The sequence below is a fragment of the Oncorhynchus nerka genome, unplaced genomic scaffold (assembly GCF_034236695.1).
Source record: "Oncorhynchus nerka isolate Pitt River unplaced genomic scaffold, Oner_Uvic_2.0 unplaced_scaffold_993, whole genome shotgun sequence".
Classification (NCBI taxonomy): Eukaryota; Metazoa; Chordata; class Actinopteri; order Salmoniformes; family Salmonidae; genus Oncorhynchus; species Oncorhynchus nerka.
This window is the reverse complement of record NW_027040299.1, coordinates 120,233-141,462: the sequence shown is the minus strand read 5'-3', so window position 1 is coordinate 141,462 and position 21,230 is coordinate 120,233. Positions and strand designations below refer to the sequence as shown.

The following is a 21,230-nucleotide window of genomic DNA, read 5'->3' as shown; positions in this document are numbered from 1 at the left end:
TACTAGCCTGGTCTAAACAGTACTATCCCCAGGCTAGTAGACCCGCAATTAATACTAGCCTGGTCTCAACAGTACTATCCCCAGGCTAGTAGACCTCAATTAATACTAGCCTGGTCTAAACAGTACTATCCCCAGGTTAGTAGACCTCAATTAATACTAGCCTGGTCTAAACAGTACTATCCCCAGGTTAGTAGACCACAATTAATACTAGCCTGGTCAACTAGCCTGGTCTAAACAGTACTATCCCCAGGCTAGTAGACCACAATTAATACTAGCCTGGTCTCAACAGCACTATCCCCAGGTTAGTAGACCCCCAATTAATACTAGCCTGGTCTCAACAGCACTGTCCCCAGGCTAGTAGAACACAATTAATACTAGCCTGGTCTCAACAGTACTATCCCCAGACCTCAATTAATACTAGCCTGGTCTAAACAGTACTATCCCCAGGTTAGTAGACCTCAATTAATACTAGCCTGGTCTAAACAGTAATATCCCCAGGTTAGTAGACCACAATTAATACTAGCCTGGTCAACTAGCCTGGTCTAAACAGTACTATCCCCAGGCTAGTAGACCACAATTAATACTAGCCTGGTCTCAACAACACTATCCCCAGGTTAGTAGACCCACAATTAATACTAGCCTGGTCTCAACAGCACTGTCCCCAGGCTAGTAGACCACAATTAATACTAGCCTGGTCTCAACAGTACTATCCCCAGGCTAGTAGACCTCAATTAATACTAGCCTGGTCTCAACAGCACTGTCCCCAGGCTAGTAGACCACAATTAATACTAGCCTGGTCTAAACAGTACTATCCCCAGGTTAGTAGACCACAATTAATACTAGCCTGGTCTAAACAGTACTATCCCCAGGTTAGTAGACCACAATTAATACTAGCCTGGTCAACTAGCCTGGTCTAAACAGTACTATCCCCAGGCTAGTAGACCACAATTAATACTAGCCTGGTCTCAACAGCACTGTCCCCAGGCTAGTAGACCACAATCAATACTAGCCTGGTCTCAACAGTACTATCCCCAGGGTAGTAGACCTCAATTAATACTAGCCTGGTCTCAACAGCACTATCCCCAGGCTAGTAGACCACAATTAATACTAGCCTGGTCTAAACAGTACTATCCCCAGGCTAGTAGACCTCAATTAATACTAGCCTGGTCTAAACAGTACTATCCCCAGGCTAGTAGACCACAATTAATACTAGCCTGGTCTCAACAGTACTGTCCCCAGGCTAGTAGACCTCAATTAATACTAGCCTGGTCTCAACAGCACTGTCCCCAGGCTAGTAGACCACAATTAATACTAGCCTGGTCTCAACAGCACTATCCCCAGGCTAGTAGACCACAATTAATACTAGCCTGGTCTAAACAGTACTATCCCCAGGCTAGTAGACCACAATTAATACTAGCCTGGTCTCAACAGCACTGTCCCCAGGCTAGTAGACCACAATTAATACTAGCCTGGTCTCAACAGCACTATCCCCAGGCTAGTAGACCACAATTAATACTAGCCTGGTCTCAACAGTACTATCCCCAGGCTAGTAGACCACAATTAATACTAGCCTGGTCTCAACAGTACTATCCCCAGGCTAGTAGACCACAATTAATACTAGCCTGGTCTCAACAGTACTATCCCCAGGCTAGTAGACCACAATTAATACTAGCCTGGTCTCAACAGTACTATCCCCAGGTTAGTAGACCACAATTAATACTAGCCTGGTCTCAACAGTACTATCCCCAGGTTAGTAGACCACAATTAATACTAGCCTGGTCTCAACAGCACTGTCCCCAGGCTAGTAGACCACAATTAATACTAGCCTGGTCTCAACAGTACTATCCCCAGGCTAGTAGACCACAATTAATACTAGCCTGGTCTCAACAGCACTGTCCCCAGGCTAGTAGACCACAATTAATACTAGCCTGGTCTCAACAGCACTATCCCCAGGCTAGTAGACCACAATTAATACTAGCCTGGTCTCAACAGCACTATCCCCAGGTTAGTAGACCTCAATTAATACTAGCCTGGTCTCAACAGCACTGTCCCCAGGCTAGTAGACCACAATTAATACTAGCCTGGTCTCAACAGCACTGTCCCCAGGCTAGTAGACCACAATTAATACTAGCCTGGTCAACTAGCCTGGTCTCAACAGTACTATCCCCAGGTTAGTAGACCTCAATTAATACTAGCCTGGTCTCAACAGCACTGTCCCCAGGCTAGTAGACCACAATTAATACTAGCCTGGTCTAAACAGTACTGTCCCCAGGCTAGTAGACCTCAATTAATACTAGCCTGGTCAACTAGCCTGGTCTCAACAGTACTATCCCCAGGTTAGTAGACCTCAATTAATACTAGCCTGGTCTCAACAGTAAAGAGAACATTGAAAAACAGTTCATAGTTAAAAGCTTGGTTTGTTTAATGCCAGAATCATTATTTTACATTTTAAACAATTCAAAATGGTTTTGCACTTCTTTTTTTTTTTACAATTTTTTTTTTTTTTTTTTACAATATGTACCACATGTATGTCTGCATCATACAACAGCAGAACCTAGTTGTCATAATGTATATACACTGTAGATAAGAGGACTTGGGGTTAAAGGTTAGAGAGAGGAGACAGGAAGAGCTATTGGGGTGGAGGCTTTATAAAACAAAACACAAATACACATGAATCCAGTCAGGATTGTGCTCAACGAACACACACACACACACGCAGCCACACACGCAGCCACACACACAGCCACACACACAGCCACACACACGTGCTGGCAGACACACACCCCAGAACTTCCCGCTGTGCCAGAGATAGCAGCTTCCTCAAAAGGCAAAGACAAGTCACACACACACTTAGTGGCAGTTCTGTCCAACACACACACATCGAGAGGAGGGAGACAAGAGCCACAGTCGCTTGAGAGGTGAGGGGCTACTATACAGGAAGGCTTCTAGGCCTCAGGACCCCAACACACCTCTAGTAACAGGAGGGGGGAGGGGCTACTATACAGGAAGGCTTCTAGGCCTCAGGAACCCAACACACCTCTAGTAACCAGGAGGGGGGAGGGGCTACTATACAGGAAGGCTTCTAGGCCTCAGGACCCCAACACACCTCTAGTAACAGGAGGGGGGAGGGGCTACTATACAGGAAGGCTTCTAGGCCTCAGGACCCCAACACACCTCCAGTAACAGGAGGGGGGAGGGGCTACTATACAGGAAGGCTTCTAGGCCTCAGGACCCCAACACACCTCTAGTAACAGGAGGGGGGAGGGGCTACTATACAGGAAGGCTTCTAGGCCTCAGGACCCCAACACACCTCTAGTAACAGGAGGGGGGAGGGGCCACTATACAGGAAGGCTTCTAGGCCTCAGGACCCCAACACACCTCTAGTAACAGGAGGGGGGAGGGGCCACTATACAGGAAGGCTTCTAGGCCTCAGGACCCCAACACACCTCTAGTAACAGGAGGGGGGAGGGGCCACTATACAGGAAGGCTTCTAGGCCTCAGGACCCCAACACACCTCTAGTAACAGGAGGGGGGAGGGGCTACTATACAGGAAGGCTTCTAGGCCTCAGGACCCCAACACACCTCTAGTAACAGGGGGGGGGGCAGGTCTGTCCCATTTCCCCACCTAGCCCACCACTCAGAACACATGGCCAACACTGTTTCATCCCAGTGGTCTAGACAGGCTGCTGGTGAGCTACCAGTCTGTTTGTGCCATCATTCCAAGTCGTTGTCATGCCAACCACGAGGAAAGGAGAGAACACAGGAAGGAGGGATGACGGAGAGGGAGGGAGGGGATAAGTGGCTTTTTAATCATTTACATTTATCTCTCTTTTTTTTTTTAAACAACAGAGGGGGAGGTGCCAGGTTGGGAGGGTTTGATTGGCCGGCCTGGTGGACGAGTCATCATCCAATCAGCTCGGGCCGCGATAGCAAAGTAGAAATATCTAGTGTGCATGGCGTGTGTAATTTGTGTGTGTGTGTGAAACGTGCCTTGAGCGTGTGTATGTGTGTGTGTGTGAGCGTGTGTCGTCGATGTGCGTGTGTGATATCCGGGGACACTCAGAGCATCCGGTTGCGTTTATGGGTGGGCGAGTCTGTGATGACGTCACTGCACTGGGCAGACGCCCTCTTCCTATTGGCTGCAGCGGTTGCCGCGGCGTTCTCCAAATGGAGCGCCATCTCCTCGGCGATGAAGGTGTTCAGGTCGACGTCGTGGAGACCGTTCCTACGGTTACGACCCGGCTGCGGAGTGACGGGGCTGTCGCGTGTTAGGTGCGTCGGAGAGCCAGGGGCACCGGAACGAACGGATATACTGGCCATCGCCCCACTCAGGCCTGGAGGGGAATTACAACAATATCAGTAATATCAGTAAACAGGTGTGACAGAGACACTCAGGCCTGGAGGAGAATTACAACAATATTAGTAATATCAGTAAACAGGTGTGACAGAGACACTCAGGCCTGGAGGGGGATTACAACACAGGTGTCAGTTAAAAAAAAAAATCAAGCAGTGTCTCTGCCACATCTACCCAGACACCAAAAGATTAGAGAGAGAGAGGGGGGGGTAGAATCCAAATGGAATGTAATTAAACAGTTCCGTGGTTGCCATGGACATTGTTTTAAGCATATATTTTTTAAATGACGTCTTGACTGTTCTGGGCTAATGGCCAGTCAGTCAGTGTTTGGCTAGGTAGTTAGCTAGCTGGACTAATGGCCAGTCAGTCAGTGTTTGGCTAGGTAGCTAGCTAGCTGGACTAATGGCCAGTCAGTCAGGGTTTGGCTAGGTAGCTAGCTAGCTGGACTAATGGCCAGTCAGTCAGGGTTTGGCTAGGTAGTTAGCTAGCTGGACTAATGGCCAGTCAGTCAGGGTTTGGCTAGGTAGTTAGCTAGCTGGACTAATGGCCAGTCAGTCAGGGTTTGGCTAGGTAGTTAGCTAGCTGGACTGATGGCCAGTCAGTCAGGGTTTGGTTTGGCTAGGTAGCTAGCTGGACTGATGGCCAGTCAGTCAGGGTTTGGCTAGGTAGCTAGCTGGGCTAATGGCCAGTCAGTCAGGGTTTGGCTTGGCTAGGTAGCTAGCTGGGCTAATAGCAAGCAAGTTTGTTTGTCTTGGCTAGGTAGTTAGCTAGCTGGACTAATGGCCAGTCAGTCAGTGTTTGGCTAGGTAGCTAGCTAGCTGGACTAATGGCCAGTCAGTCAGTGTTTGGCTAGGTAGCTAGCTGGACTAATGGCCAGTCAGTCAGGGTTTGGCTAGGTAGCTAGCTGGGCTAATGGCCAGCCAGTTCGTTTGTCTTGACTAGGTAGTTAGCTGGACTAACGGCAAGCCAGTTTGTTTGTCTTGGCAAGGTAGTTCGCTGGCTATGCGGTCGTTTGAGTGATTCATCGATACAGCCCTGGTTCCATGGACGATATGGACTGTGGTGGGAGGAGTTGAGAGGCCTCATAAGAGACTGTTCCTGACTAATGCAGAGGTTCAGCCGCCTAAACTGTGCAGTGTGTGCGTCTGTCTCACCGTGCAGTGTGTGTCTCACCGTGCAGTGTGTGTGCGTCTGTCTCACCGTGCAGTGTGTGTCTCACCGTGCAGTGTGTGTCTCACCGTGCAGTGTGTGTGCGTCTGTCTCACCGTGCAGTGTGTGTCTCGCCGTGCAGTGTGTGTGCGTCTGTCTCACCGTGCAGTGTGTGTGCGTCTGTCTCACCGTGCAGTGTGTGTGCGTCTGTCTCACCGTGCAGTGTGTGTGCGTCTGTCTCACCGTGCAGTGTGTGTGCGTCTGTCTCACCGTGCAGTGTGTGTGCTCACCGTCTGTCTCACCGTGCAGTGTGTGTGCGTCTGTCTCACCGTGCAGTGTGTGTGCGTCTGTCTCACCGTGCAGTGTGTGTGCTGTCTGTCTCACCGTGCAGTGTGTGTGCGTCTGTCTCACCGTGCAGTGTGTGTGCACCGTGCAGTGTGTGTGCGTCTGTCTCACCGTGCAGTGTGTGTGCAGTGTGTGTGCGTCTGTCTCACCGTGCAGTGTGTGTGCGTCTGTCTCACCGTGCAGTGTGTGTGCGTCTGTCTCACCGTGCAGTGTGTGTGCGTCTGTCTCACCGTGCAGTGTGTGTGCGTCTGTCTCACCGTGCAGTGTGTGTGCGTCTGTCTCACCGTGCAGTGTGTGTGCGTCTGTCTGACCGTGCAGTGTGTGTGCGTCTGTCTCACCGTGCAGTGTGTGTGCGTCTGTCTCACCGTGCAGTGTGTGTGCGTCTGTCTCACCGTGCAGTGTGTGTGCGTCTGTCTCACCGTGCAGTGCGATGGCCTCTCTGAAGGGCTGCAGGTCAGCCTCGACAGACGACCCGCTCTCCGTGGACGGCGGCCTGCCGGGTGACATCACAGAGAGGGCGTGGCCGTGTTTAGGTGTCTGTGCGTCGCGACGGGGGTTGCGTGGGGGCGGGGCCTTGCCACACAAAAAGCTGATGAGGTCCTCCCTCCTGATGTTTCTCCTCCTCTTCTTCACCCAGGCCAGCATGTCTTTGTTACGACGCTGGTACGCGCGCTGGACCCCCAACTCATAGCTCCGCTGGTGGGACTCTAGTGACTCTGTGAGGGGGGAGAAGAGAGGGAGAGAGAGGGTGAGAGGTTGGATTGGGGGGGGGGGGGGCAGGTTTCACCAGTTTACCAGTGAGAAACAAGCTGTGTGTTACAGACTGAAGACCAGTCAGTCAGTAGCAGTGTCCATAGCAGACGAGCAGCAACACAGAAGAGATAAATCAAGTCATTTACCACATTAACATTACAGGTAGAATTAGTCTCCAAGACTTACTGTGGTAATAGCAGGTAGAAGTAATAACAGGTAGCATTAATAGCAGGTAGAAGTAATAACAGGTAGATTTAATAACAGGTAGAATTAATAACAGGTAGATTTAATAACAGGTAGAATTAATAACAGGTAGATTTAATAACAGGTAGAAGTAATAACAGGTAGAAGTAATAACAGGTAGATTTAATAACAGGTAGATTTAATAACAGGTAGATTTAATAACAGGTAGATTTAATAACAGGTAGAATTAGTCTCCAAGATGTTTACATAATGACTTACCGCACTAATAGCAGGTAAAATTAATCTCCAAGACATTTACATAGACTTACTGTGCTAATAGCAGGTAGAATTAATAGCAGGTAGCACTAATAGCAGGTAGCACTAATAGCAGGTAGCACTAATAGCAGGTAGAATTAGTCTTCAAGACATTTACATAATGATTTACTGTGGTAATAGCAGGTAGCATTGATAGCAGGTTGCATTAATAGCAGGTAGCATTAATAGCAGGTAGCATTAATAGCAGGTAGCATTGGTCTCCAAGACATTTCCAAAACGACTTACTGCACTAATAGCAGGTAGCATTAATAGCAGGTAGCATTGATAGCAGGTAGCATTGATAGCAGGTAGCATTGATAGCAGGTAGCATTAGTCTCAAGACATTTCCAAAACGACTTACTGCACTAATAGCAGGTAGCATTAATATCAGGTAGCATTAATATCAGGTAGCATTAATAGCTGGTAGCATTAGTCTCCAAGACATTTACATAATGACTTACTGCACTAATAGCAGGTAGCATTAATAGCAGGTAGCATTAATAGCAGGTAGCATTAATAGCAGGTAGCATTAGTCTCCAAGACATTTCCATATTGACTTACTGCACTAATAGCTGGTAGCATTAGTCTCCAAGACGTTTACATAATGACTTACTGCACTAATAGCTGGTAGCATTAATAGCAGGTAGCATTAATAGCAGGTAGCATTAATAGCAGGTAGCATTAATAGCAGGTAGCATTAGTCTCCAAGACATTTCCATATTGACTTACTGCACTAATAGCAGGTAGAATTAATAGCAGGTAGAATTAATAGCAGGTAGCATTAATAGCAGGTAGCATTAGTCTCCAAGACATTTCCATATTGACTTACTGCACTAATAGCATTGAAACTGAGTTCAATAGAAACAACCCCCCCCTCCCCCACCCACATACTGCACTAATAACAGGTAGAATTAATAGCAGGTAGCATTAATAGCAGGTAGCATTAATAGCAGGTAGCATTAATAGCAGGTAGCATTAATCTCCAAGACATTTCCATATTGACTTACTGCACTAATAGCTGGTAGCATTAATCTCCAAGACATTTCCATATTGACTTACTGCACTAATAGCATTGAAACTGAGCTCAATAGAAACACACCCCCCCCCCCTCATACAGGGTTGTATTTAACAGTGCACAACGTAGAAAGCATCTTGCAACGGAAAACAAAAACAAGCATTTTCTATTGGACAGGTTCCCCACATCGGAACGTTCTCTTCCATTTCCTCCTTAGTGAACAGGACCCTGGTGGTCTAGCTACAGCACGGAGTATGGGTGTGTGGCTAGGGAAGAGAGGAGGGGAGGGGAAGGGTTAGGGTGGTAGACTGTGTTGTCGTTCATCCTAGTGTCCCCCCCCCCCCAGGGAAACCCTAGCCTGGTAAAAACACAGACACTCAGTGTGTCACACAGCCACAAGACAAAAACACACAATAAAACAAGTTAAACTCAGCATTTTAGTTACCTTTGTATAGGTTGGTGACGGCAGTAGCTGCGTTCTGGAAGGGAACCCAGAGAGACAGACCCTGCTGTTGACAAACTCTGTCTGAAAACACACACACAAAATGTTAACAACCAGAGCAACTTGACATTCACAAAACCAATACATGCCATTAATTCCATGCTTGTGTCTAACATACGACATCGTCTGGCAAAGACTGCGACTTTTTTTCCCCAGGCCCGTATAACTTTGAATAGACAACTTTCTCTACTTTGACCCTTCAACTTGGCTAAGCAACGCCATTTTGTCTGACTGAGCTGCATCAGTCACTGTGTTTATATGCCTTAAGACCAAACCTATGGCAAAGAAACCAAGCGACAGTTATCTAGTTAGCTGAACACTGGCTTGGGCCCCAAAAAAAACGAGCAAAACTAATCTAGTTATCACGGCATAGTGGTTGTTTCACTAGAGACGTGGGTGTAGAATACACCCTCAATATTGTGATAAACTAGTAGAATAACAACTATACACTAAGTCGGATAGATAACATTAGTCATAACCCAATCGCCATTTTGTCCTAGTAACGCATTGATCAGCGTTATAATAATTCACCTCGTCGTTTTTACATTGATTGACCAGACAAGGTGAATGGTCAAGTGTTGTGAATGTGCCAAGAGGACCGAGTGTCAGACAAAAACAGAAACAGCTTGGCGGTGGTTAATAATAATAATAATAATTTTTAAAAAATAGTTATTTTCAACACAACTCCTCCCTGCGCTTCGCCATTTTGTTCTGCGTTACGGTCAGACTGCAAAGTTAACTCGAGACAAAAAATTGTCAAAACTCGACATTAATACATTTTATTTTGGAAAGGATTAAACAAAGAAATGCAAATCAAATCACTTGAACGATGTAAAGAGGTCAAAATATAATATATCTATGATATCTTTAGTTAGTTTCCGAGCTACAGTACTGTTCCTGGACCTGACAACTAGACAACTCAGCAGGGGGGTTAAAGATGACAATCTGTACATTATTCTTAGACAATGTTAGTTAGCAATGTAGCTAATATATAAAACTAATAGACTACAAGTAGGGTCTAAAATGGTTGCCAAACAAAACAAAAACAGCAAACTAGATCGCCTTGATGTCCTTTGTTTGCCTTGCCACTCGACTCTATCTGATAGCTTTTCTAATGCTAATTGTCAGCTATCTTAATGAGCTAATACTAGTTGTTAATGAAGTATTATTCCGGACCTTTGTATAGTTGTGCGACCGCAGTGGCTGAATTTTGGAAAAGATGCCATAGTTTCTGCTGACTTTGCTCCGACTCGTCGTCGCTCGGCTCCTGTCGCTCCGCTTCGGCCAAACACTGCCGCTCCCATTTGGAGAACCAATGTTCGGGACCGTGCTCCTGGATCTCCGCTTCGCCCTCCTTCTCCTTCTTCTCCTCCATAATAAATCGCAATTAAGCGTCTATTACGTTACGGTTTATTATATGTGGGTACCCCCCCCCCACCCTCCCTCCCTCCCTCCCCTCCCGTTTTTTGTAAACTTCCTTATATATGTGAATACTAATCGGATGGATTGGTAACTAGCCGTAGAAACGCTAAAAAAAAAATAATTTTTAAAAGCCCAGCTGTTGTTGAAGTTAGATCCGCATTGTGAAAACATCGGGTGTCTAAACGCTGGTCGGCCCGGTACTAAACAAACTGAAGGAGTCGTCGACTGAGAGAATCTTTTAAAAAAAACACATGTCAACGTGCTTGTTAACTGAAACCCCGCCTTTTTTCTCACCAAGCTTAAAAACGATTGGCCTGCAGTGGTTGCTTAGGGCGTGGTTCTGCGAATTATTCTCAAGTCTTCATTGGATGTCAAAGGGAAGAGATACGTCATAGAACAACAATGTTGATCCCGCCCCCCCCTCCTCCTTTGACTGTCAAACGGTGTCTGTCCAGAGGGAGCCGTGTTATCAGGTTCCTTGTGGATGGCCTTACCCCCATGCAAGTTGACGTTTAACACGGTTAAGGTTATGCTCAGGGTTGTTAGGGTTTAGTGTATGGACGTCCCAAAGATCTCGAATAACTATCCGCGCGGATGGAAGTTTACAAACTATATTATTTAGCCTCAAATTCTGGCCTACAGTCAGAAAGTAGCCCAATAATTAAAAAATGTCATTTATTTAAATGACCCCCTTTAGTAGACCAGCCAACCTGGACAAAGTGATTTCTTTTTTTGTTTGCTTGTTACAGCTTGTCATCCATGCTAGATCAAACAGTAATGCTAGATCCATAAAGTTAGGCCGGATAACAGCTTACATTTAGATTTTTAAGGCATTTTTAAAAGGGGTTTCAAATGTCAAATCTGGTTAAAATGGCCATATTTTTTTTATAGATTTTAAAAATGTAACTAGGCAAGTCAGTTAAGAACAAATTCTTATTTACAATGACAGCCTAGGAACTGCCCTGTTCAGGGGCAGAATGACAGATTTTTACCTTGTCAGCTCGGGGATTCAATCTATCAACATTTCGGTTACTGGCCCAACACTCTAACCACTAGGCTACCTGCCTCCTCTACACTCTAACCACTAGGCTACCTGCCTCCTCTAGGCTACCTGCCTGCCCTCACACTCTAACCACTAGGCTACCTGCCTCCTCTACACTCTAACCAACCACTAGGCTACCTGCCTCCCCTACACTCTAACCACTAGGCTACCCTGCCTCCTCTACACTCTAACCACTAGGCTACCTGCCTCCTCTACACTCTAACCACTAGGCTACCTGCCTCCTCTACACTCTAACCACTAGGCTACCTGCCTCCTCTACACTCTAACCACTAGGCTACCTGCCTCCTCTACACTCTAACCACTAGGCTACCTGCCACGCCGCCATATTGGAAATAGTCATCAGGAACTCGTATATATATATATATTCGTATATATATAAAGTACCAGTCAAAAGTTTGGACCTACTCATTCAAAGGTTTGTCTTTATTTTTACATTTTTTAAATATTTAGTAACCAAAAAAAGTGTTGAAACAAATCAAAATACATTTTATAATTTAGATTCTTCAAAGTCGCCATCTTTTGCCTTGATGACAGCTTTGCACGGTCTTAGCATGTATATAAATATGTATATATATGTAACGGATGTGAAACGCTAGCTTAGTTAGCGCTAAATAGCGTTTCAATCGGTGACGTCACTTGCTCTGACACCTTGAAGTAGTGGTTCCCCTTGATCTGCAAGGGCCGCAGCTTTTGTGGAGCGATGGGTAAGGATGCTTCGTGGGTGACTGATGTTAATGTGTGCAGAGGGTCCCTGGTTCGCGCCCGGGTATGGGCGAGGGGACGGTCTAAAGTTATACTGTTACACATACAGTGGGGCAAAAAAGTATTTAGTCAGCCACCAATTGTGCAAGTTCTCCCACTTAAAAATATGAGAGAGGCCTGTAATTTTCATCATAGGTACACTTCAACTATGGCAAACAAAATGAGAAAAAAAAATCCAGAAAATCACATTGTAGGATTTTTAATGAATTTATTTGCAAATTATGGTGGAAAATAAGTATTTGGTCAATAACAAAAGTTTAACTCAATACTTGGTTATATACCCTTTGTTGCCAATGACAGAGGTCAAACATCTACTACTGTTCAATCTCAGACACTGACCACACTTTAGCTAGTTAGCATAACTGTATGAAAGGGTAAATTAATGCATCCATCCCATAGTCTAAGTGTTATAGACTTTAGCTAGTTAGTTAGCATAACAACTGTATGAAAGGGTAAATTAATGCATCCATCCCTTTAGCTAGTTAGCATTTTAACTGTATGAAAGGGCAAATTAATGCATATCCCATAGTCTACTTTAGCTAGCTAGTTAGCATTTTAACTGTATGAAAGGGCAAATTAATGCATCCATCCCATAGTCTAAGTGTTATAGACTTTAGCTAGCTAGTTAGCATTTTAACTGTATGAAAGGGCAAATTAATGCATCCATCCCATAGTCTTAGCGTTATAGACTTTAGTTAGTTAGTTAGCATAACAACTGTATGAAAGGGTAAATTAATGCATCCATCCCATAGTCTAAGTGTTATAGACTTTAGCTAGCTAGTTAGCATTTGAACTGTATGAAAGGGTAAATTAATGCATCCATCCCATTGTCTAAGCGTTATAGACTTTAGCTAGTTAGCATAACAACTGTATGAAAGGGTAAATTAATGCATCCATCCCATAGTCTAAGCGTTTTAGACTTTAGCTAGCTAGTTAGCATAACAACTGTATGAAAGGGTAAATGAATGCATCCATCCCATAGTCTAAGTGTTATAGACTTTAGCTAGTTAGCAGAGCAGTAGATGAAAACATAACGTTGTATTCCTTAGCCTAGATAGCTGTTTGTACAGTATGTTGACTTGTGTGTCTACTTCAGACCTCATCGATTTGATCAAGGATAAGCATAAGAGCCTTGAAAAGGAGAGAAGACCACTATCAGTCTGGCCATGTGGAGAAGACCACTATCAGACTGGCCATGTGGAGAAGATTACACCTGTGTAATGATCGTGACCACTATTGTCCCCAGCGGAAGGTGCACCTGTGTAATGATCATGCTGTTATTGTCCCCAGCGGAAGGTGCACCTGTGTAATGATCATGTTATTATCCCCAGCGGAAGGTGCACCTGTGTAATGATCATGTTATTATCCCCAGCGGAAGGTGCACCTGTGTAATGATCATGCTGTTATTGTCCCCAGCGGAAGGTGCACCTGTGTAATGATCATGCTGTTATTGTCCCCAGCGGAAGGTGCACCTGTGTAATGATCATGCTGTTATTGTTCCCAGCGGAAGGTGCACCGGTGTAATGATCATGCTGTTATTGTCCCCAGCGGAAGGTGCACCTGTGTAATGATCGTGCTGTTAGTCCCCAGCGGAAGGTGCACCTGTGTAATGATCATGCTGTTTAATCAGTTTATTGATATACCACACCTGTCAGATGGATGGATTATCTTGACAAATGAGAAATACTCACTAACAGGTGATGGAAACAAATTTGTGCACAATTTTCTTTAGAGAAATATGGAACATTTCTGGAATATAATATTTTTTTTCAGCTCATGAAACATTGGACCAACACTTTACATATTTTCTGTTCAGTATAGTTTTCATGACAAGAGACAAAATCTTCAAAAGGCACAGTATTTATTTATTCTGAGTGGTACATGCCCTCACACAGTCTGGATCTGTAGGCTCCTTCCCACTATTATGCTTGATATGTCAAGTGGTAAAATCCAAAGTTATTAATTAAAAGTTTATGCGAAAAAAAACTGTCTATAAAGTGGGGGACAGATGACAAAGAGGGAGGGGCATCAAGGAATTCAAAATGGCTACAGGGATGGATGTGCAAGAGTCAGGGCTTTGTGGTCACAGGGTCTGGGATCCTGGGTGCCCCTCACCGGACGGTCTGGGATCCTGGGTGCCCCTCACCAGACGGTCTGGGATCCTGGGTGCCCCTCACCAGACGGTCTGGGATGCCCCTCACCAGACGGTCTGGGATCCTGGGTGCCCCTCACCAGACGGGGTCTGGGTGCCCTCACCGGACGTTCTGGGATCCTGGGTGCCCCTCACCAGACGGTCTGGGATCCTGGGTGCCCCTCACCAGACGGTCTGGGATCCTGGGTGCCCCTCACCAGACGGTCTGGGATCCTGGGTGCCCCTCACCAGACGGTCTGGGATCCTGCCTCACCAGACGGTCTGGGATCCTGGGTGCCCCTCACCAGACGGTCTGGGATCCTGGGTGCCCCTCACCAGACGGTCTGGGATCCCCTCACCGGACGGTCTGGGATCCTGGGTGCCCCTCACCAGATGGTCTGGGATCCTGGGTGCCTCACCGGATGGTCTGGGATCCTGGGTGCCCCACCGACGGTCTGGGATCCTGGGTGCCTCACCGGACGGTCTGGGATCCTGGGTGCCTCACCGGACGGTCTGGGATCCTGGGTGCCTCACCGGACGGTCTGGGATCCTGGGTGCCCCTCACCGGACGGTCTGGGATCCTGGGTGCCCTCACCAGACGGTCTGGGATCCTGGTCCCTCACCAGACGGTCTGGGGTCAAGTGTTCCTATGGTGCCTAAAAGGGACCTGACCATTGAAGAGGAAGTGAGGTCGAAGGATTTCTATATCCAAGCGGAGGGAGGGTCTTACTGCCTCTGTGAAGACCATCCTTCCTGGCACCAGGTCCAAGTCCAAGGTCAGTTCCACATCACTGGAAGGGACACCTGCTTCTTCACCGGATATCGTGGGACCACAGCCTCCCGTCCAGCGGACGACCTCTGGCACACTGGGTTGCTGGACTAGAGAAGTGTTTCAAGGACCACATGCTCCCAAAGACAGCACTGCAACAGTGAACTGTAAATATCTTGTAAATAGGTTTTACAACAGTGAGCATCTGTAAATATCTTGTAAATAGGTTTTACAACAGTGAGCATCTGTAAATATCTTGTAAATAGGTCTTACAACAGTGAGCATCTGTAAATATCTTGTAAATAGGTCTTACAACAGTGAACATCTGTAAATATCTTGTAAATAGGTTTTACAACAGTGAACATCTGTAAATATCTTGTAAATAGGTTTTACAACAGTGAGCATCTGTAAATATCTTGTAAATAGGTTTTACAACAGTAAACTGTAAATATCTTGTAATTAGGTTTTACAACAGTGAACATATATTGTAAATAGGTTTTACAACAGTAAACATTTGTAAACATCTTGTAAATAGGTTTTACAACAGTAAACATCTTGTAAATAGGTTTTACAACAGTGAACTGTAAATATCTTGTAAATAGTTTTTACAACAGTGAACTGTAAATATCTTGTAAATAGATTTAACAGTGAACTGTAAATATCTTGTAAATAGTTTTTACAACAGTGAGCATCTGTAAATATCTTGTAAATAGGTTTTACAACAGTGAACTGTAAATATCTTGTAAATAGGTTTTACAACAGTGAACATCTTGTAAATAGGTTTTACAACAGTGAACTATCTTGTAAATATCTTGTAAATAGGTTTTAAACAGTGAACTGTAAACATCTTGTAAATAGGTTTTACAACAGTGAACTGTAAATATCTTGTAAATAGGTTTTACAACAGTGAACTGTAAATATCTTGTAAATAGTTTTTACAACAGTGAAATGTAAATTTCTTGTAAATGGTTTTTAAACACTGTCACTGGATCATCGTTCTCGTCACGGGCCTCGTCCTCCTGTCAGGACCTGCTTTCAGGGAGGAAAGAAGGTCCAAAAATATTCCACATAGTTCATACACTAGACTCCCAGAATCATGTATATTACACACACACTAGACTCCCAGAATCATTTATATTACACACACTAGACTCCCAGAATCATGTATATTAAACACACTAGACTCCCAGAATAATGATATATTACACACACTAGACTCCCAGAATAATGTATATTAAACACACTAGACTCCCAGAATAATTTATATTACCCACTAGACTCCCAGAATAATTCATATTACACACACTAGATTCCCAGAATCATTTATATTACCCACACTAGACTCCCAGAATAATTTATATTACCCACACTAGACTCCCAGAATAATTTATATTACCCACACTAGACTCCCAGAATAATTTATATTACCCACTAGACTCCCAGAATAATTCATATTACACACACTAGATTCCCAGAATCATTTATATTACCCACACTAGACTCCCAGAATAATTTATATTACCCACACTAGACTCCCAGAATAATTTATATTACCCACACTAGACTCCCAGAATAATTTATATTACCCACTAGACTCCCAGAATAATTTATATTACCCACTAGACTCCCAGAATAATTTATATTACACCCACTAGACTCCCAGAATAATTTATATTAGACACACTAGACTCCCAGAATAATTATATATTAAACACACTAGACTCCCAGAATAATTTATATTACCCACACTAGACTCCCAGAATAATTTATATTACCCACACTAGACTCCCAGAATCATTTATATTACACACACTAGACTCCCAGAATAATTATATATTACACACACTAGACTCCCAGAATAATTTATATTACACACACTAGACTCCCAGAATAATTATATATTACACACACTAGACTCCCAGAATAATTTACATTACCCACACTAGACTCCCAGAATAATTTATTTAATAATTTAAGTAAAGATTTTTTTTTTTTTAAATAATTTACAAGGTACCTAACTTACTAGCCAACCATGGTACCTAACTAACTAGCCAACCATGGTACCTAACTAACTAGCCAACCAAGGTACCTAACTTACTAGCCAACCATGGTACCTAACTAACTAGCCAACCAAGGTACCTAACTAACTAGTCAACCAAGGTACCTAACTAACTAGCCAACCATGGTACCTAACTAACTAGCCAACCATGGTACCTAACTAACTAGCCAACCTTAGCTAATGTAGCCAACTAGCCAACCAAGGTACCTAACTTACTAGCCAACCAAGGTAAATAACTAACTAGCCAACCAAGGTACCTAACTTACTAGCCAACCAAGGTACCTAACTTACTAGCCAACCATGGTACCTAACTAACTAGCCAACCAAGGTACCTAACTAACTAGTCAACCAAGGTACCTAACTAACTAGCCAACCATGTGTAACGGATGTGAAACGGCTAGCTTAGTTAGCGGTGCGCGCTAAATAGCGTTTCAATCGGTTACGTCACTTGCTCTGAGACCTTGAAGTAGTAGTTCCCCTTGCTCTGCAAGGGCCGCGGCTTTTGTGGAGCGATGGGTAACGATGCTTCGAGGGTCCCTGGTTCGCGCCCGGGTATGGGCGAGGGGACGGACGTAAAGTTATTCTGTTACACATGGTACCTAACTAACTAGCCAACCTTAGCTAATGTAGCCAACTAGCCAACCAAGGTACCTAACTAACTAGCCAACCAAGGTACCTAACTTACTAGCCAACCAAGGTACATAACTAACTAGCCAACCAAGGTACCTAACTAACTAGCCAACCATGGTACCTAACTAACTAGCCAACCATGGTACCTAACTAACTAGCCAACCAAGGTACCTAACTAACTAGCCAACCAAGGTACCTAACTAACTAGCCAACCATGGTACCTAACTAACTAGCCAACCTTAGCTAATGTAGCCAACTAGCCAACCAAGGTACCAAACTAACTAGCCAACCAAGGTACCTAACTTACTAGCCAATCATGGTACCTAACTATCTAGCCAACCTTAGCTAATGTAGCCAACTAGCCAACCAAGGTACCTAACTAACTAGCCAACCAAGGTACCTAACTTACTAGCACACCACGGTACCTAACTAACTAGCCAACCTTAGCTAATGTAGCCAACTAGCCAACCATGGTACCTAACTAACTAGCCAACCAAGGTACCTAACTAACTAGCCAACCAAGGTACCTAACTTACTAGCACACCACGGTACCTAACTAACTAGCCAACCTTAGCTAATGTAGCCAACTAGCCAACCAAGGTACCTAACTAACTAGCCAACCAAGGTACCTAACTAACTAGCCAACCAAGGTACCTAACTTACTAGCCAACCAAGGTACATAACTAACTAGCCAACCAAGGTACATAACTAACTAGCCAACCAAGGTACATAACTAACTAGCCAACCATGGTACCTAACTAACTAGTCAACCTTAGCTAATGTAGCCAACTAGCCAACCAAGGTACCTAACTTACTAGCCAACCATGGTACCTAACTAACTAGTCAACCTTAGCTAATGTAGCCAACTAGCCAACCAAGGTACCTAACAAACTAGCCAACCAAGGTACCTAACTTACTAGCCAACCATGGTACCTAACTAACTAGCCAACCATGGTACCTAACTAACTAGCCAACCATGGTACCTAACTAACTAGCCAACCATGGTACCTAACTAACTAGTCAACCTTAGCTAATGTAGCCAACTAGCCAACCAAGGTACCTAACTCACTAGCCAACCAAGGTACCTAACTTACTAGCCAACCAAGGTACCTAACTTACTAGCCAACCAAGGTACATAACTAACTAGCCGACCATGGTACCTAACTAACTAGCCAATCAAGGTACCTAACTAACTAGCCAACCAAGGTACCTAACTTACTAGCCAACCATGGTACCTAACTAACTAGCCAACCTTAGCTAATGTAGCCAACTAGCCAACCAAGGTACCAAACTAACTAGCCAACCAAGGTACCTAACTTACTAGCCAACCATGGTACCTAACTATCTAGCCAACCATGGTACCTAACTATCTAGCCAACCTTAGCTAATGTAGCCAACTAGCCAACCAAGGTACCTAACTAACTAGCCAACCAATGTACCTAACTAACTAGCCAACCAAGGTACCTAACTTACTAGCCAACCAAGGTACATAACTAACTAGCCAACCAAGGTACCTAACTAACTAGCCAACCAAGGTACCTAACTTACTAGCCAACCAAGGTACATAACTAACTAGCCAACCATGGTACCTAACTAACTAGCCAACCAAGGTACCTAACTTACTAGCACACCACGGTACCTAACTAACTAGCCAACCTTAGCTAATGTAGCCAACTAGCCAACCAAGGTACCTAACTAACTAGCCAACCAAGGTACCTAACTAACTAGCCAACCAAGGTACCTAACTTACTAGCCAACCAAGGTACATAACTAACTAGCCAACCAAGGTACATAACTAACTAGCCAACCAAGGTACCTAACTTACTAGCCAACCATGGTACCTAACTAACTAGTCAACCTTAGCTAATGTAGCCAACTAGCCAACCAAGGTACCTAACTTACTAGCCAACCATGGTACCTAACTAACTAGTCAACCTTAGCTAATGTAGCCAACTAGCCAACCAAGGTACCTAACTCACTAGCCAACCAAGGTACCTAACTTACTAGCCAACCAAGGTACCTAACTTACTAGCCAACCAAGGTACATAACTAACTAGCCAACCAAGGTACCTAACTAACTAGCCAACCAAGGTACCAAACTAACTAGCCAACCAAGGTACCTAACTTACTAGCCAACCATGGTACCTAACTATCTAGCCAACCTTAGCTAATGTAGCCAACTAGCCAACCAAGGTACCTAACTAACTAGCCAACCAAGGTACCTAACTAACTAGCCAACCAAGGTACCTAACTTTACTAGCCAACCAAGGTACATAACTAACTAGCCAACCAAGGTACCTAACTAACTAGCCAACCAAGGTACCTAACTTACTAGCCAACCAAGGTACCTAACTTACTAGCCAACCAAGGTACCTAACTCACTAGCCAACCAAGGTACCTAACTTACTAGCCAACCAAGGTACCTAACTCACTAGCCAACCAAGGTACCTAACTCACTAGCCAACCAAGGTACCTAATTTACTAGCCAACCAAGGTACCTAACTTACTAGCCAACCATGGTACCTAACTTACTAGCCAACCATGGTACCTATAACTAGCTAGCCAACCATGGTACCTATAACTAGCTAGCCAACCAAGGTACCTAACTTACTAGCCAACCAAGGTACATAACTAACTAGTCAACCATGGTACCTAACTAACTAGCCAACCAAGGTACCTAACTAACTAGCCAACCAAGGTACCTAACTTACTAGCCAACCATGGTACCTAACTAACTAGCCAACCTTAGCTAATGTAGCCAACTAGCCAACCAAGGTACCAAACTAACTAGCCAACCAAGGTACCTAACTTACTAGCCAACCATGGTACCTAACTATCTAGCCAACCTTAGCTAATGTAGCCAACTAGCCAACCAAGGTACCTAACTAACTAGCCAACCAAGGTACCTAACTAACTAGCCAACCAAGGTACCTAACTAACTAGCCAACCAAGGTACCTAACTAACTAGCCAACCAAGGTACCTAACTTACTAGCCAACCAAGGTACATAACTAACTAGCCAACCAAGGTACCTAACTAACTAGCCAACCAAGGTACCTAAACTTACTAGCCAACCAAGGTACAAAACTAACTAGCCAACCAAGGTACCTAACTTACTAGCCAACCATGGTACCTAACTAACTAGTCAACCTTAGCTAATGTAGCCAACTAGCCAACCAAGGTACCTAACTTACTAGCCAACCATGGTACCTAACTAACTAGTCAACCTTAGCTAATGTAGCCAACTAGCCAACCAAGGTACCTAACTCACTAGCCAACCAAGGTACCTAACTTACTAGCCAACCAAGGTACCTAACTCACTAGCCAACCAAGGTACCTAACTCACTAGCCAACCAAGGTACCTAATTTACTAGCCAACCAAGGTACCTAACTTACTAGCCAACCATGGTACCTAACTTACTAGCCAACCATGGTACCTATAACTAGCTAGCCAACCATGGTACCTATAACTAGCTAGCCAACCATGGTACCTATAACTAGCTAACCCACCAGGCAATATTTAGCTAAGCTAGTTAGTTAACATTAGCTTACCGTTCGTGCAGTCAGACCTTTTCTAAGCAGCGACACGCTAGCTAACCAACTGTCATTGCCATGGTTCCCGGACTAACGTAAAGCTGGCGTGTCTGACTCCACACAGAACAGTGGTGTCACTGCAGCTCTACAGCTGGAACAACGTCCCTCTATCTACTCTAATGTAACGACCCTGGGGGGAGGGGGGTTATAAGAGCGGATATCGACTGTGCTGCTTATAGCGCGCT

The 21,230-nt window shown here is 44.7% G+C and overlaps 1 protein-coding gene across 1 annotated transcript; it reads right to left on the bottom strand.

Moving 5' to 3' along the window:
• Positions 1–2,401: 2,401 nt before the first annotated feature.
• Positions 2,402–10,061, bottom strand: LOC135570291 (HUWE1-associated protein modifying stress responses-like). Its single transcript, XM_065016413.1, has 4 exons — positions 9,793–10,061; positions 8,560–8,640; positions 6,268–6,564; positions 2,402–4,334 (listed from the first exon to the last, which is right to left on the bottom strand). Exons 1-4 carry the CDS (start codon positions 9,989–9,991, stop codon positions 4,060–4,062), a joined length of 852 nt encoding a protein of 283 aa, XP_064872485.1. The 5' UTR covers positions 9,992–10,061; the 3' UTR covers positions 2,402–4,059.
• Between the last annotated feature and the right edge of the window lie 11,169 nt (positions 10,062–21,230).